At 44.6% G+C, this 17,054-nt stretch overlaps 1 protein-coding gene across 2 annotated transcripts in view; it reads right to left on the bottom strand.

Annotated features, from left to right (window-relative positions):
• ARFGAP3 (ADP ribosylation factor GTPase activating protein 3) overlaps positions 1-17,054 on the bottom strand; it is a 57,500-nt gene that overhangs the window by 28,925 nt on the left and 11,521 nt on the right. Inside the window, exons 3-7 of one of the 2 annotated variants that reach the window (XM_036252844.1) lie at positions 16,395-16,467; positions 12,817-12,948; positions 11,785-11,868; positions 7,730-7,817; positions 1,614-1,673 (exon numbers count right to left, since the gene is read on the bottom strand). In XM_036252844.1, coding sequence (XP_036108737.1) covers positions 1,614-1,673; positions 7,730-7,817; positions 11,785-11,868; positions 12,817-12,948; positions 16,395-16,467 — 437 coding nt within the window. Of the gene's footprint in view, positions 1-1,613; positions 1,674-7,729; positions 7,824-11,784; positions 11,869-12,816; positions 12,949-16,394; positions 16,468-17,054 lie in introns of both variants that reach the window. The other variant, XM_036252843.1, reaches the window with a different exon arrangement.

Here is a 17,054-nt window from a genome sequence, read left to right as displayed (position 1 = left end):
GTAGAAAATGAGATCTACGAACATTTTTCTTCCCACCACTTCTTTTAGGGTTGTGTTGTAGTCATCATATAACCTACTCTCAATCTCCTACAAATCTATTAATACTCTATGAGCCCAGCCGGGGTGGCTCAGGGGACTGAGCTTCGTCCCATGGACTGAGAGGTTCTGGTTTGATTCCCGGTCAGGGCACATGCCCGGGTTACGAGCTCGATCATCAGTAGGAGGTGTGCAGGAGGCGGCCGATCGATGTTTCTCTCACACATCGATGTTTCTATCTCTCTCTCTAAAAAAAAAACCAACAAAAACATATTTAAAAAAATACATGATGTGCCTTGGCCAGTTTGGCTCAGTGTTTAGAGCGTCAGCCCGCGGACCAGAGAGTCCTGGGTTTGGTTCCCGCTAAGGGCACGTACCTTGGTTGCAGTTTGTCCCTGGCCCCGGTTGGGGTCATGTGGGTGGCAACCACTCGTATCTCTCACTTAGATATTTCTCTCTCTCTCTTCCTCCTTCTCTCCCTCCCTCTCTATCTGAAGATAAATGCAAAAATGTCCTCAGGTAAGGATAAAAAAATTACACGATGAAAAGATCTGGAACATTTCTAACAGTTTATTTTTCACTAAAGCAGTTGCTTTCCAATTAATGAGGTGTAATACGCAGCAATTTCAGATAATTCTGATGATGAAAAGTTAAACGTTAAGTTCACCTATTATAAAATCAGAAAGAGGAGAAGATACTAAGAGACTCCGAGTAAACAGGAATGTTGTGGCTGCTCTGACCTTTGCTGACGCTGGAACATCAACCAGGCCAACGTGAACTTGCCAATCAAGAACACCAACAGCCACCTTGGCCAGGTCCACAGCCGCTGCTGCAGCCATGGAGCCGCTAACACAGAACCACATGTGGGCTTAATAAAATCCCATTAAGAGACTACAGCCCTGGCTGGTTTGGCTCAGCGGTTAGAGCATTGGCCTGCGGTCCTGAGAGACCCGGGTTCGGTTCCCGCTAAGGGCATGTACCTCGGTTGCAGTTTGTCCCCGGCTCTGGTCAGTCGTGCGGGTGGCAGCCACTCGATGTGTCCCTTCACGTCGATGTTTCTCTCTCCTTCTGTTCCTCTCTCCCCCTCCTACTCTACCTGAACAAAAAATGGAAAAATGTCCTCGGGTGAGGACAATAAAAAAAAAAATAATAGCCCTGGCCGGTTTGGCTCAGCGGTTAGAGCATCCGCCTGCGGTCCGGAGAGACCCGGGTTCGGTTCCCGCTAAGGGCATGTACCTCGGTTGCAGTTTGTCCCTGGCCCTGGTTGGTCGTGCGGGTGGCAGCCACTCGATGTGTCCCTTTCACATCGATGTTTCCCTCTCTCTCTCTCTCTTCCTCTCTCTCCCTCCCACTCTATCTGTGCAAAAAATGGAAAAATGTCCTCGGGTGAGGATAAAAAAAAAAATAAAATAAAATAAAAAAAAAAAAATAAAAAAGAGACTACAGTCATGAAAAAAAAAAGACTACAGTTATGGTGTCAAATACTCTATAAATTCTAAGCAGAATGCAAGGATAGGATTAATTTCTTTTGTTAATAAATCTTACTCTCTAAATCAGAATATTCTTATGCACATTACCTAAAGCAGCTTTGGTTGGTATGTTAAGACCTTCCACACTTGGTCCTTGCTCTGGTCCACCTGCAAGTTAAAAATATTGATATTAATGCAGAAAATAAACTCATCAAACTCGTTTTTGAATATGTAATATATTCAACTTGCTGAGTACTACATGTCTTCTCTAATTTTGTCAATGCTCCTCTTTCTTTTTAGCTCCACATTCTATTTTATCAGTATAAGAATTTCGATTTAAAAGTAACAGTGATACCTCGGTTCTCGAACATAATTCATTCCAGGAGGACGGTCGAGAACCAAATTGTTCGAGAACTGAAGCAATGAAACCCAATAGGAAATAATGGAAACTGGATTAATTCGTTCCAAGCCCCAGAAAATGCCTATTTACTGGCCTAATTTGTATATAATATGTAGAAAAACATAAGTCTCAACAAGAAATAAAAGTGTACAGTATGTCTAAGGGTTAAATTCAGTGTAAAGCGTGACTCTCTCCACAAAGCGTGACTCTCTCTCTGCACTCACACTGATGATGCGAGCAAGGCGCGCTGGGCCGAATGAACGCCATTCGGCTCAACTCGGCTCATCTCGGAAGTTCGAGTTCCAAATATTTGTTCGGATTCCAAGACAAAAGTTTCTCGAATCTCCTGGTCGAATACCGATTTGGTCGAAAGTCAAGGCGTTCGAGAACCGAGGTATCACTGTACATTAAAACAGCCCGGCCAGTGTGGCTCAGTGGTTGAGCATCAACCCATGCACCAAGAGGTCACCAGTTTGACTCCTGGTCAGGGCACATGCCCAGGTTGTGGGCCCGATCCCCAGTGGGGGGCATGCAGGAGGCGGCCAATCAATGTTCTCTCTCATCGATGTTTCTATCCCTCTCTTTCCCTCTCCCTTCCGCTCTTTCTAAAATCAATATAGAGAAAAAAAATTTTTAAATAAAATAAAGGTACATTAAAATAGAAGTGTAGTCTGGTCAGTGCGGCTCAATGGTTGAGCATCAACCCATGCACCAAGAGGTCACCAGTTCAACTCCTGGTCAGGGAACATGCCCAGGTTGTGGGCCCGATCCCCAGTGGGGGGCATGCAGGAAGCAGCCAATCAATGTTCTCTCTCATTGATGTTTCTATCTCTCTCTCCCTCACCCTTCCTCTCTCTCTAAAATCAATAAAGGAAAAAAAAATAGAAGTGTATTTTTTATTCAGTTGCTTTATAGAAAAAAAATGTTGGTCTTCCTAATTAATGTCATTCGAAATTCTACCTTATGATCTGGTATTTTAAAGTAAACTATTCTGAGATACCTAGTACACATGTGGACTATACACCTAACATATGTTAACATTTGGAAATTCTAACACCGATTTATATCAATAATAGAAACCTAAATTTTCAGTTGTCAAGAAATCTGCCTGTTTTTTTAAAATATGTTTTTATTGATTTTTTAGAGAGAGATAGAAACATTGATGTGAGAGAGAAATATCAATTGGCTGCCTCTTGTACGTCCCATACTGGGGAATGAATCTGAAACCCAGGCATGTGCCCTGACTGGGAATTGAACCAGGACCTCTCAGTCCATGGGACGATGCTCAATCCACTGAGCCACACTGGCCGGGCCCATTTTTTTGTTTTGTTAACTCTCACCCAAGGATATTTTTTTATTGATTTTTAGATAGAGTGGAAGGGAGGGGAGAGAGAGAGAGAAACATGGATGTGAGAGAGACACACTGATTGGTTGCTTCCCGCATGACCCCAACCTGGGGAGGGGATCTAACCTGCAACCCAAGTATGTGCCCTTGACAGAGAATTGAACCGAAGACCCTTCGGTCCTCGGGCCAAAGCTCTGACTGCTGAGCCAAACCGCCCAGGGCCCTGTTTTCTCACTGACCTAAAAACAATCCTGGATAGGAACTCTACTAAGTCTTTACTTAAAAAAATTTTGTTATTTTAACTTTATTAAAAAATGGGTAGACAAAATGTAGTACATTCATGCAATGGAACGTTATTAGGCTATAAAGAATAAATACTGAAATGCTACAATGTAGATAATCCTTTAAAAAATTATGCAAAGCACAAGAATCCAGTCACAAAAGACCACATACTGTCTGAGTCCCCTTATGTAAAATGTCCAGAATAGCCCTGACCTGTTTGGCTCAGCAGTTAGAGCATTGGCCCGTGGATCAAAAGGTTTTGGGTTCGATTCCTGGTCAAGGGCACGTGCCTAGGTTACAGCTTCAATCCCCAGCCCCAGTCAGGGGTCATTCGGGAGGCAACCAATCGATGTTTCTCTCTGTCTCTCTCTCTCCTTCCCTCCCTTCCTTCCATTCTATGTAAAAAATCAATGGTAAAATATCCTTGGGTGAGGATTAACAACAACAACAAAATGTCTAGCATACACAAATCCTTAGACAGAAAGCAGACCAGTGGTTGCCAGGGGCTGGAGCAGGGGCAGGAGAGAATGGGGAGTGACTGTGAGTGGGTAGGGGTTTCTTCTGGAGGTGATGAAATGTTCTGGAATTAGTGGTGAAGGGGGCACAACCTTGTGAATATACCAAACACCACTGAACTGTATACTTCAAAGGGTGAATTTTATGATATGTGAATTATATGTCAATAAAGCTGTTATTTAAAAAGTGGCAGGAAACACAGTGTTCTACTTTTGTAAACATTTAAATGGTAAACTCTAGTTAAGGCTTTTAAACAGACAGAGCAGGATGAGTAAGAACAATGCCATTTTGTAGGAAGAACGCTGGCCTGGCATTTACGGATCACCCACTAAGGGCTGGGAACTGCTCTGGGCAACGGAAAACAGCAGTGAATGAGAACACAGCAGCAGTATGTCGGGCCTCCTGTTCTATTTGTTAAAATTCTTTTGTTCTCTCCTTTTCATTGTGCAATCCTTAAATTTACTCAAGACTGCACCTTGTCAGCCAGTGCTGACAGAATGGGTTAGGCCTTGAGACAGTGTCTCCCTAACTAACAGCAGGTAGCCTCCATCTCAAAAGGCCTTTTATGCTTATAGGTTGTAACAGTAACAATGTTTAAATGGATATCAGAAGGTACAAATCTCACCCTTCCTCCATGTTAGTCAGGAGAGTGTCGGACTTAGTTTTTCTTTTCTCTCTTATGGATAATAACAAACCTAGCTTTTCTTTCTCTCTTATTGACAATGACAAACGGATCACCAGCCCAGCTAGGTTCCTTATCTTATTATTTTTTTTAATCCTCACCTTAGGACATTTTTGCATTTATCTTCAGATAGAGAGGGAGGAAGAGAGAGAGAAACATCGATGTGAGAGACACATCAACTGGCTGCCACCCACATGACCGCAACCGGGGTCAGGGACAAACTGCAACCGAGGTACAGGCCCTTAGCGGGAACTGAACCCGGGTCTCTCCAGTCTGAGGGCCGACGCTCTAACTGCTATGCCAAACCAGCAAGGACTAGGTTCCTTATCTTAAAAAGAATTTCTTGGTCCTGGTTTGGCTCAGTGGTTAGAGCGTCAGCCCGTGGACCAGAGAGGCCGGGGTACGGTTCCCGCTAAGGGCACGTACCTCGGTTGCAGTTTGTCCCCGGTCCCGTTTGGGGTCCTGTGGGTGGCAACCACTCGATGTGTCTCTCTCACATCAATGTTTCTCTCTCTCTCTTCCTCCCTCTCTCCCTCCTGCTCTATCTGAAGATAAATGCAAAAAAAAAGGATTTCTCCCTGGAGGAGCTCACAGCCCAGTGGAAGGGACACACAGTGGGCATAGGAGCTAAGGAACACGTTCTTTTCCAGGGCTGAAGTGTGCTGTGCCATGAGGGACACAACATACGGAACTGTGTTTGTGGCTAGGGTGCGTAGGGGCCCTCTCTGAGGACCTGGAGCTGAGACTCCAATGTGGAGGCGGCCACATGACGACGAGGGCGAGTCCCACTCCAAGCCTAACAGAATGAAAACACCGAAACGGAGGGCAGGCCAGTGCGGCTGCAGTGCCGTGGAAGTCAGACACCAAAAAGCTAAATGTCACTTGGGGATGTGCCAATGTCTACTTTGCAGGCATTTAGGGTCATGTGCGTAAAAAATGAAATGTGAGCCCTGGCCAGTTTGGCTCAGCGGTTAGAGTGTCGGCCTGCGGTCCGGAGAGACCCAGGTTTGGTTCCCGCTAAGGGCACGTACCTCAGTTTGTCCCTCGCCCTGGTTGGGTCGTGCGGGTGGCAGCTACTCGATATGTCCCTTTCAGGTCGATGTTTCTCTCTCTGTTTCCATCTCCCTCCCTCCCATGCTATCTGAACAAAAAATGGAAGAATGTCCTCGGGTGAGGATTAAAAAAAAAAAAAAAAGAAAGAAATGTGGCCCTGGCCAGTTTGGCTCAGCGGTTGGAGCGTCGGCCTACGGACCAGAGAATCCCAGGTTCGGTTCCTGCTAGGGGCACGTACCAAAAAAATAAATAAATAAAATGTGAAAAATCACAAGTTGCAAATCACACAAAACCAGCCATGTGAGAGTTCTTTGCATATTAAGGAACCAAGCTTTTTGTCTACATATGAATTGCAAATTTATATCTTTTGTCTTGACCACAATGTTACATTTCCAGAAGTTAGACTTACTACCCTCTTCCCTTCACGAGGCGTGAATATGCAGAGAAGGGAGGCGTGAATATGCAGAGAAGGGATCCCACTCCAGGATGGCAGAAAAAGCCACCCATGTTTCTCATAGTACCCTCATATTTTCAGGTTTTATATTGAAATCTTTGATCCGTCTAAATTTAGTTATAAAGAGTAAGAAAGGAATTCTGCTTAGTTTCATTATTCTTCCAAAATGCTAGACGTTTGTTCATTGTTCTCCAGGATCCCGGCGTTCCTCTCCTGACTCACGGGTAGGTCCCCCCCTGACCAGTACAATGAAACCCAGGCACCCTGGAATCTCGGACACGCCCCCCGGCACCTGGAGTTCAACACAAGTGAAGGGATCTCCTTTCTTCACCGCAGGCAGCTGAGTGACCATCTCCACCCCCCCAAGTCCTTGCCAGAAACGTTCTCAGTACTATCACCCAATCTACAGGTGGTGACTGCTTAGTCCTTCTTATTACACTAAGTCCCTTAACGTAGTTCCAGGCCCAACTTGTATAAGCCAGCAACTTCTTTGGGTACCACGTTCCAGGAGCTTACTGCTCAGATGTCAATGTTACCTTTTTTGTTTTTAATTTATACTAACATTCTAGCTAACAAAATACACTCAATTTTAGTCAGAAAAAGTTGATGTCTTGATCCATGTTATTCGTATCACATTAGTGATTTTTATTTTTATTTATTTTTTATTTTTTTATCCTCATCCAAGGTCATTTCTGCATTTATCTTCAGATAGAGCAGGAAGGAGAGAGGGAGGAAGAAAGAGAGACAGAAACATCGATGCAAGAGAGACACATCAACTGGCTGCCACTCACACAACCCCAACCAAGCCTGGGGACAAACTGCAACCAAGGTATGTGCCCTTAGCGGGAACCAAACCTGGTCTCCCTGGTCTGCGGGCCAACGCTCTAACCGCTCAGCCAAACTGGCCAGGGCCACATAAGTGAGTTTTAAAATGTAAGCCATTGATATAAGTATATTTACAATATATGTAATCCTATAATTAAGTCATCAAATGTAAATCATTAGGTGTCAACTATTCATAGTTATTTTACATCAAAATCTTATTTTCTGGTTATAAAATACATACTAATTACAAAAGTTCAGTCACTTCTAAACTGTATCAAGTTAAAATTAAAAATCCTCAGTAATTTCATTCTCCAGTTAACAATTTGGTGTGTATCTTCCAGAATGCTTTGTGTGTATTTTTTACAAAAATGAGATCATATTCCGTGTTCAGTAGCCTGTTCTGTCCACCTTCTAATCTGGTCTTATTTTCTGCTAGTGTCATAGCATGCCATTGGACCACAGGACAATAGTCTGTGACGGTTCTAAAGACTACCTTCAGCCCTGGCCGGGTAGCTCAGTTGGTTAGAGTTCATTCCCATACACTAGGGTTGTGGGTTTGATCCTCAGTCAGGGCACATACAAGAATCAACAAATGAATGCAGAAGTAAGTGGAACAACAAACTGATGTTCCCCTCTCTCTGTCAAAATCAATGAAAAAAAAGACTACCTTCATTATTTGCTGGGGTGGTTTCCACACTCCTTGGTGTTAAAGAAGATGGCTCTGGGTGTGCTGAGGTCCATCCTGTGCCACTCACCTGAAGCTAGGTGAGAAAAGTCATTAGCAGGCAGAGCAAGAAAAGTCACAAAAAAACAAATCAGAGTAAAAACCTAATAATTTAAATAGTCATCTTCTTAGTACCTGGATTTGTGGAAAGGATAACATTTAAACATGTCTAATCTTAAGACTCTATTTCAATGCTCAAATTCCTTATTTTTCCTCCTTTTAAAAAATAAAATCTTGCCCTGGCCGGTTTGGCTCAGCCGTTAGAGCGTCGGCCCACGGATCAGAGAGTCCCAGGTTCAGTTCCTGCTAAGGGCACATCACGTACCTTGGTTGTAGTCTGTCCTCGACCCGGTTGGGGTCGTGTGGGTGGCAACCAGTTGATGTTTCTCTCTCTCTCTTCCCCCCTCTTTCCCCTCTTGCTCTATCTGAAGATAAATGCAAAAATGTCCTCGAGTGGGGATTTAAAAAAAACAACTTTATTATGCAGTAATTTCAAGTTTACACAGAAGTTGCTGAGATAGTACAATTTCTTACTTTTCACCCAGCTTCCTTTAATGTTAAAATATTTGTGGTGTGCCCTGGCCAGTATGGCTCAGCGGTTAGAGCACCAGTGCTTGGATCAAAGCGTTGTGGGTTCGATTCCCGGGCAAGGGCATGCACCTGGACTGCAGGTTCAACCCCAGGCCCCTGGTTGGGGCATGTGCCGGAGACAACCAATCCAGGTCTCTCTCTCACATCCATGTTTCTCTCTCTCCTCCCCTCCCTCTCCTCATCATCTTTCCCTCCCACTTTCCCCAAAAATCAATGGAAAAATATCTTCAGGTGATAATTCAGGTTGGTTAAAGAAATTACCCGAGGTGCATCTGTTAAAACTAATCACATGGTACATTACTACTAAACTCCAGACTTGATTTGGATTTCACCAGTTTTTCCTCCAGTGTTTCCTTTCTGTCCCAGGACCCAGCCCAGGACCCCACATTGCATGTGTCTCTTCTCCCCTGGTCTGTAAGAGATCCTCAGTCTTTCCTTGTTTTTCACAACCTTGAAACTTTGAAGGGTACTGATCAGGTATTTTGTAGAATATCCCTCAATTTGGGTTTATCTGATGTTTTCTCATGATTAGACTAGATTTAAGGGAAGAAAACCTCTGGTTCCGGTGGTGCCTGCCAGTCTTCTCTCGGTAAACTTGTTTTCCTCTTTCCATGGTCTAGTTTGGGGAGCTAGTCAGTAAGTCTGGCCCACGTTCAAGGGGAGGGAGATAAAGCTCCACCTCCTGAAGGGGGAGCATCTATTATACATGATTTGGAATTTTTCTATACGGAAGATTATCCCTTCTCCCCATTTGTATTTTTTTAAATTCCTCACCAGAGGATATTTTTCTACTTATTATCAGATAGAGTGGGGTGGGGGTGGGAGAGAGACAGAGAGAAACATCGATGTGATAGAGCCACATAGACTGGTTGCCTCCCACATAACCTGACCAGGGCCGAGGATGAACCGCAACCGAGATACGTGCCCTTGACCAAAATCAAACCCGTGACTCATTGGTCTGCGGGCCAATGCTCCAACCATTGAACCAAACCGGCCAGGGCCCCATTTGTTTACTCAGTCAGCCACTTTATTTTTATCCTCACCCGAGGGCACTTTTCCATTTTTTGTTCAGATAGAGTGGGGAGGGAGAGAGAGAGAGAAACATCGACGTGAAAGGGACACATCGAGTGGTTGCCACCTGCACGACCCAACCAGGGCCGGGGAAAAACTGCAACTGAGGTACGTGCCCTTAGCGGGAACCAAACCCAGGCCGCCCTGGACCGCAGGCTGGCGCTCTACCGCTGAGCCAAACCAGCAGGGCTCAATCAGCCATTTTTATCAATATAGACTCCTGGATATTTATTTTATTCTTTGGATTATAATCCAATACTGTCAATATTTATTTTGATGTTCAAATTCTTCCAGCTTTGACCACTGGGAGCTTTTTCAGGTTGGTTCCCGAGTCCTTTAGACATGGCCTCATCCAGTTCCTGTGCCCTCCTCCCAGCACTTCCTTACTTTCTAGCTCTACAAGATGCTCCAGGCTCATCTGCCCCCGCAGCCCCAGTCCTACAACCTGCCATTTATTCAGAGGCAGCTCCGGTTCCTTTTAGTGGAGTATGGTATTTAGAAACCAAAACCTGGGTGCTGGGTGTGCTTGCTACACTGAAGTATCACTGTCCTCAGGCCCTCAGTGGACAGAGCCAGGCAATACAATGTGTGTGTACTATCCCACATACACACACATATCTAGAATTAGTTCTCCACATGTGTATATATAGACAGACAATAAAATAAACATGAATTTATACTAATATCTCCCACACCAAAATTAGTCATATCTCTCTTTTTTAGCCCATCATTTCTATTCCTAACATTTATCAGCTACTAATCATGGATATTACATATCTACTTCTAAATTAAACAATAGCAAAGAACACCTTATCTTTTCTTATTGTTTTCTATTCTCTTTTTTGATAATTATTTCTGGTAACTACTGACTACACCAATGATAACATGTAATATATATACATTATAATAGCAAAAAAATCAAGTTTTAGCAATTTATAAGACTTAATACATTTTTTACTGGAAAAATAATTAAAGACTGGATTGAGCAGCAGTTAAGCAAATGGTGCCCCCTCCCCAGTAGGACTGAGGAGGCAGGGCAGCTAACAGAATAGCTGAGGCTCTAAGCCAGTTAAGCACACATTTCCTTAAAGGACCAGTTAGTAAATATTTTAGGCTTCAGAGGCCTATATTCCCTGATTTAAACAATTTTTGGAAAATCCTCAGAAGGACCATGACTTGTTGTTACTGCTACTATCAGACCACGAAAATGAACATAATGACAGGTACAGCGCATTTATTGAAGGCTTACTCTGTGTTAGATACTAATTATTTTTATCAGTATTAATTCATTTCATTCTCAAAATAGCTTTGAGATATGTTCTACGTATACACAACCTATCAGGGATGATGAGATTCAAACCCCTATTAAAATTTGGGTTAAGCCCTGGTTGGTTTAGTGCAGTAGTTACAGCGTCCACCTATAGACCAAAGGGTTCGATTCTGGTCAAGGGCATGTACATGGGTTGCAGGTTCGATCACTGGCACTGGTCAGGGTCATGCAGGAGGCAACCAATCAATGTGTCTCTCTCATACTGATGTCTCTCTCTCTCTCTCTCTCCCCCTCCCTCCCTCCCTCCCACTCTATCTGTACAAAAAATGGAAAAATGTCCTCAGGTGAGGATAAAAAAAAAATTGGGGTTAAAAAAAACTGTCTTTATTGTTTGTCAGTTCCAGAGCTCGGAATGGAAGTGTGGCAGACTACTAGGAATCATTTCTCAGCTTCCCTGGCAGCTGGTAAAAGACACGCAACTAAATTCCAGCCAATAGCATCTTGGCAGAAATGATCAGCACTACCTCCAGATTTTGTCCGTAAGAGGATGGGGCACTTGTTTTCCTGGGTGTCTCACTGCTGGGAAAAGCCATGAACTGGAGCAGCCACTTTGGACCCTGAGGTAGAAGCTACACATGAGAATAACAAAAGAAATCGCTCTGTCAACCCTGGACAGCTACCTCTGAACTGCTGATGAGAAATTAATTTCTATCTTGGTTAAGCGACTATATTTCACGGTTGTCACAGCAGCTTAGCCTGGATCCTAAATGAAACATTTAAAAAATGTTTTTATTGATTTTCAGAGAGAGAGGAAGGGAGAGAGAGAGAGAAACATCAATGTGAGAGAGATACATCCATGGCTGCCTCCCACACGTCCCTACTGGGATAGACCAGCAATCCAGGCATGTGCCCTGACCCGAATCGAACCAGGACCTCTCAGTCCACGGGATGATGCACAATCCACTGAGCCACACCAGCGGGCCTAACTGAAACATTTAAAATACATACCCTTTCTAACTGTCAGAGTAAGTACACTGCAAAATTATGTAAGGCATATAATACATACCTCAGGGGAAGCATGAGTGGCAAAGAAGTCCTCCTCCTTCGGTGTAGGGGACAAAGGCGGAGTCACACAACCATCAAGCCACAGCTAGAACAAGACATGAAATACTGTTTAGTATCTCCCCTGGCTTTGAAAGTTTTATTTAATACCTCCACACCCTTTCTAGGGACCTGTTTGTCAACACTGGTACTTTCCATTGTTATAAAATCAGTAACAGGCCTACACAGGGTCCCTGTGCACATTTAGCCTCCTCCTATGTGGATTCCTTATTCGCAAATTCATATACTCGCCACAATCTGCTTGTAGCCCTGGGTCAGTGCTCGTGCTCTGGTGCTTCACAGACATGCGCAGAGCAGCAAAGGAGCCGAGCCGCCCGAGGTGTTCGTTTGCAGCCAGCTGAACAGGTGATGCTCTGTCCTTTTTCAGCTCATACTGGAAACAAGTGCCCTTTTCGTGATCTATTTGGTGCCACGTTCTCACACTTTTATGATTTTTGTAGGCGATTTCATGGCGTAATGTGGCCCCGCGCATAGAGCTGAAGTGCCACCCAGTGCCCCCAAGCACACGAGGCTGTGATGCGCCCACCGGAGGAAATGCGGTTTCATTCAGGCATGACTTACAGTGCTGTTGGCCGGGTTCAGTGTCCGGGTCAACAATGTATCCTGTTTGAAGTAAGGCGTCTTCAAACAGAAACGCTTGTTACCTAGGGCTAGTATTGCCCAGGGCACGAAAACGTGGCCAGAGCTGCGGGAGCCCGTGGCCCTGCCCGTGGCCGGCCCAGCAACCTAGTGCGGCGTTTGCGGCCTCGGGGCGCCAGTCCCCAACAGTGAGAAGCGGCTCAAGCTGGGAACTTTAGGGGTGTTTGGGGTGAAAACCACTCTTTCTACTGAAACGAAGGTTCCTCTGAAGGGGAAACCCAACCCGCAGGATCACATCATGCCAGACGGACAGATGTAGGCCAGTGCCGCGCTGACGTCAAGCCGTGCTGACGTCATGCCACGCTGACGTGCCGCGCTGACGTCAAGCCGCACTTACATCAGTGCCGTGCTTCCGCGTAGCCTGGGTGGCCAGCGACTTGATTCTGTCCCTGTAGAGCTGGGCCGCGCGACTATTGTACTTGGCGTTGGCGTCCCCGGTGGCACACCCGTGCTGATGGAAGAAGGACGACTGCAGAGGAGAGGACTCTGATTACTAGCGGTACTGCTGCAGGTCGGACTACTAGCGGTACCGCCGCAGGTCCGATTACTAGCGGTACCGCCGCAGGTCGGACTACTAGCGGTACCGCTGCAGGTCTGATTACTAGTGGTACCGCCGCAGGTCGGATTACTAGCGGTACCGCCGCAGGTCGGACTACTAGCGGTACCGCTGCAGGTCTGATTACTAGTGGTACCGCCGCAGGTCGGATTACTAGCGGTACCGCCGCAGGTCGGACTACTAGCGGTACCGCTGCAGGTCTGATTACTAGTGGTACCGCCGCAGGTCGGATTACTAGCGGTACCGTGGCAGGTCTGATTACTAGCGGTGCCGCCGCAGGTCGGACTACTAGCGGTACCGTGGCAGGTCGGATTACTAGCGGTGCTGCCGCAGGTCGGATTACTAGCGGTACCGCCGCAGGTCGGACTACTAGCGGTACCGTGGCAGGTCGGATTACTAGCGGTACCGCCGCAGGTCGGACTACTAGCGGTACCGTGGCAGGTCTGATTACTAGCGGTGCCGCCGCAGGTCGGACTACTAGCAGTACCGTGGCAGGTCGGATTACTAGCAATTCTGCGGCTGGTCGGACTACTAGCAGTACCGTGGCAGGTCGGATTACTAGCGGTACCGTGGCAGGTCGGATTACTAGCGGTACCGTGGCAGGTTGGACTACTAGCGGTACTGCTGCAGGTCTGATTACTAGCAGTACTGCCGCAGGTCGGACTACTAGCAGTACCGTGGCAGGTCGGACTACTAGCGGTACCGTGGCAGGTCGGATTACTAGCAATTCTGCGGCTGGTCGGACTACTAGCAGTACTGCAGCAAATCGAGCACAGTGCCCAAAAATGCTACTTCATGTTATGAAGATTTCTGAAAATATTTGTGAAAACCAAATTATATAAACCACAAAATAGAAAAAAAAGAAATCTTTCCTTGTAAGAGGGAATACCTTCCACAGATTTAACTAATATTTTGGTAAAATGACATGAGAAGAGTTACAATATGAAATACCTGGCCCTTAGTTTCTCCATTAAATCACCTCGGTCACTCTGAATGTTATTGGGGGGACATTTTCCACAAAGGACTGCTTTTAATTCATGAGAAATCCATTTCAATTTGGGTTCTACTAAATTGGAATTGTTGACAAACTGGTTAGGCGCAAGGCTAATCTTCACCTTGTTCGGCACTATTTCTTCATGAACAGAGACAGCACAGGCAAGGTGATAAAAGAAATCCTTAAACAATTAGACTCAGGAAATTGCTTCCAACCACCCTATAAGGGTCCATGTGCAGCCATGAATACAGAATTCCTATCTTAATTAAAGCAGGTATTCCAACAACCTGTATCAGCAACCTATTTATTAGCCCAATTTGATTAATAATGGTATCCCGCACCCACATGTACCAGATTCTCTTCTAGGTTCTTTGGGCACCATCCCATTAAATCCTCATAGCAACACTATCAGGCGTCACTGTTACTGTCTACACTTTGCAGGTGGGGAAACTGAAGCACAGAGAGGCTCAACAACTTGCCCAGTGTCACACAGGTGAGAGGCAGAGCTGGTGGGCAGGGAAGGCTTAGGATTAAGGACAGATAAATACACACCCACATTATTAACTTTTGGAACAAGTCTGTGGACATCATGATAATGGGCACAGGTTTCTAAATAAGATGCTTGAAATTTTAAGGCATGAATGAGTTCTTAATGGGCTGAAATTGTTTCTTGGAAAGTGAAAAAAAATCTTAGTTATTACAATGGTTTGTGGCCCTCCAATGCTCACCCCCTACCTGACAAAATCATGTTCCTTGGTATTTCATTTCTTTCACTAGGGAAAAATTAAATCCAATTTAAATTTAAAATAATCTAATTTAAATTTAATTTTTAATTTAATTTTTTTAATTAAATTTAATTTTTCTGCTTAGCAAAATGAACAAGTCCAGCTGGTGTGGCTCAGTGGTTGAGCATCGACCCATGTACCAACAGGTTGCTGGTTTGACTCCCGGTCAGGACACATGCCCAGGTTGTGGGCCAGATCTCCAATGGGGGTCACGCAGGAGGCGGCCAATCGATGTTCTCTCTCATTGCTGTTTCCATCTCTCGCTCTCCCTTTCACTTCCTCTTTCTCTAAAATCAATAAAGGAAAAAATTATTAAAAGAAAAATGAACAATAATGAAAAAAGGTCGAGAAACACTCATCCGAGGGAATCTGGTATTTTGAAAACTATTTTAAATTTACAATTATAATTTTAATTACTTATTTATTAAAAAATTTTTTTCTTTATTGACTTTAGAGAGAAAAAGGGAGAGGGAGAGATAGAAACATCGATGAGAGAGAACATTAACTGGCAGCCCCCTGCACCAGCTGGGCACAATTATAATTTTAAATATCAAATTGATGCTAGATACAATTTTTATTTGAAATGTATGACATTTGATTTCTTACACTTTTAATGTTTAACGGCATGTCTATGGGATCCTATTCATTAACCCTCTACTATTTGGCATTATAAATAGGGTATCAGTGCCCTGAGTGACTTTGCTGGCTAGGCTTCTACAGCTGCCAGTTTAGAGTTTGAGAAATCAGATACAAGTTTAAAATGTTTGAGGATCCTTAGTTAGGTTTGTAAGTAGGGTTTAAAAAGTCTGCTCTTACCTGGCTGGTGTGGCTCAGTGGTTGAGCATCAACCCATGCACCAAGAGGTCACCAGTTCAATTCCTAGTCAGGGGACATGCCCAGGTTGTGGGCCTGATCCTCAGTGTGGGGCATGCAGGAGGCGGCCAGTTAATGTTCTCTCTCATCGATGTTTCTATCTCTCCCTCTCCCTTCCTCTCTCTCTCTCTAATATCAATAAAGAAAAAAAAATTTTTTTTAAGTCTGCTCTTTTACCATTACAGATTCACTGACCACATAATTGGTTATTTTTTTGCACAGAAATTAATAAGTTTATAAATGAATATATGATTTTATATATTATATTTGAAAATTTGGAGAATAGGTTTTATTAAAAACTAAAATTCAGATGTAAGCAGCTATAGGCATTCATTCAATTCTAAGCACAAAAGTCACTCTCACATAATAAAAAACTGTATTGTCATAAGCCTCCCAATTCCTCTATATCACCGCTTCCTGTTTAAATTTTCTTCAAAGCACTCTCACCACCTGTTAGGTTCTTGTTTATCTGCTTCTTTAATGACTCTCTGTCTCTGCCATCAAAGGGAGGGTCTCATTTGTCTTGTTTATCACTATATCCTAGCATCTAGTCCAAAGCTTCGTGTTTCTTAGGTGTTTTTGGATAAATAAGTCAACCAGGTCATCCAACTCCAAAGCCCCTCATGTCTCTCTGTTATCCGACAGGGCCCCCCAAGCAGTGGAACACACATTTATACAGAAGGAAAACAAGTCTGAAGTGAACTTACTGCATTAGCATTTCCTCCAACTTGCATGCATCGCAACTGAAACCAAGACCAGTTAGAATCCAACTCTGTAGATCTAAATGGAAAGAACATTCTTAAATGTTAATACTTTTCTTCTCCAAAATCAAGCCACTGAACTACTGAGAACAAGATTTCCTTGATCCTCAGGATCCTGAAGATTCCAAGCTTGTGTTAACAGTGACGCATGCTTCCAGGATGCTGGAACTCCAAAGTGCATGACCGTTGGTACAGCAGCTCCTGGCCCCTCTCATCCTTTCTAGAAGCCAAGGCTCTGATGACCCCAACCACCTACTACCCTGCACACCCGACCACGGGCAGGCCACGCCAGGCCAGCCACACTTCTGCATTGACTGCAGTCAGCCATGTCTTCTAGGGAACAGAACACCACAAGCTTCCTGGGGCTGTTGGAACAACTCTGACTCTTTGCCTCACATTCTTAGTGGGTCATTATCTAAAATTTGGTAATGTGTCTCTATTTAGAATAGATGTCCTGCTCTGGCCGGTGTTGCTCAGTGGTTAGAGTGTCAGCCGGTGCACTGAAGTGTGAAGGGTTTGATTCCCCATCTAGGGCATGTACCTGGGTTACATTTTCAGTCCCCGCCCCAGTCAGGCTGCGTGCGGGAGGAAACCAATCGATGTGTC

Source organism: Molossus molossus, unplaced genomic scaffold, assembly GCF_014108415.1.
Source record: "Molossus molossus isolate mMolMol1 unplaced genomic scaffold, mMolMol1.p scaffold_m16_p_10, whole genome shotgun sequence".
NCBI classification, from domain to species: Eukaryota; Metazoa; Chordata; class Mammalia; order Chiroptera; family Molossidae; genus Molossus; species Molossus molossus.
The sequence above is the reverse complement of the archived record's forward strand: the minus strand, read 5'-3'. Positions and strand labels throughout refer to the sequence as shown.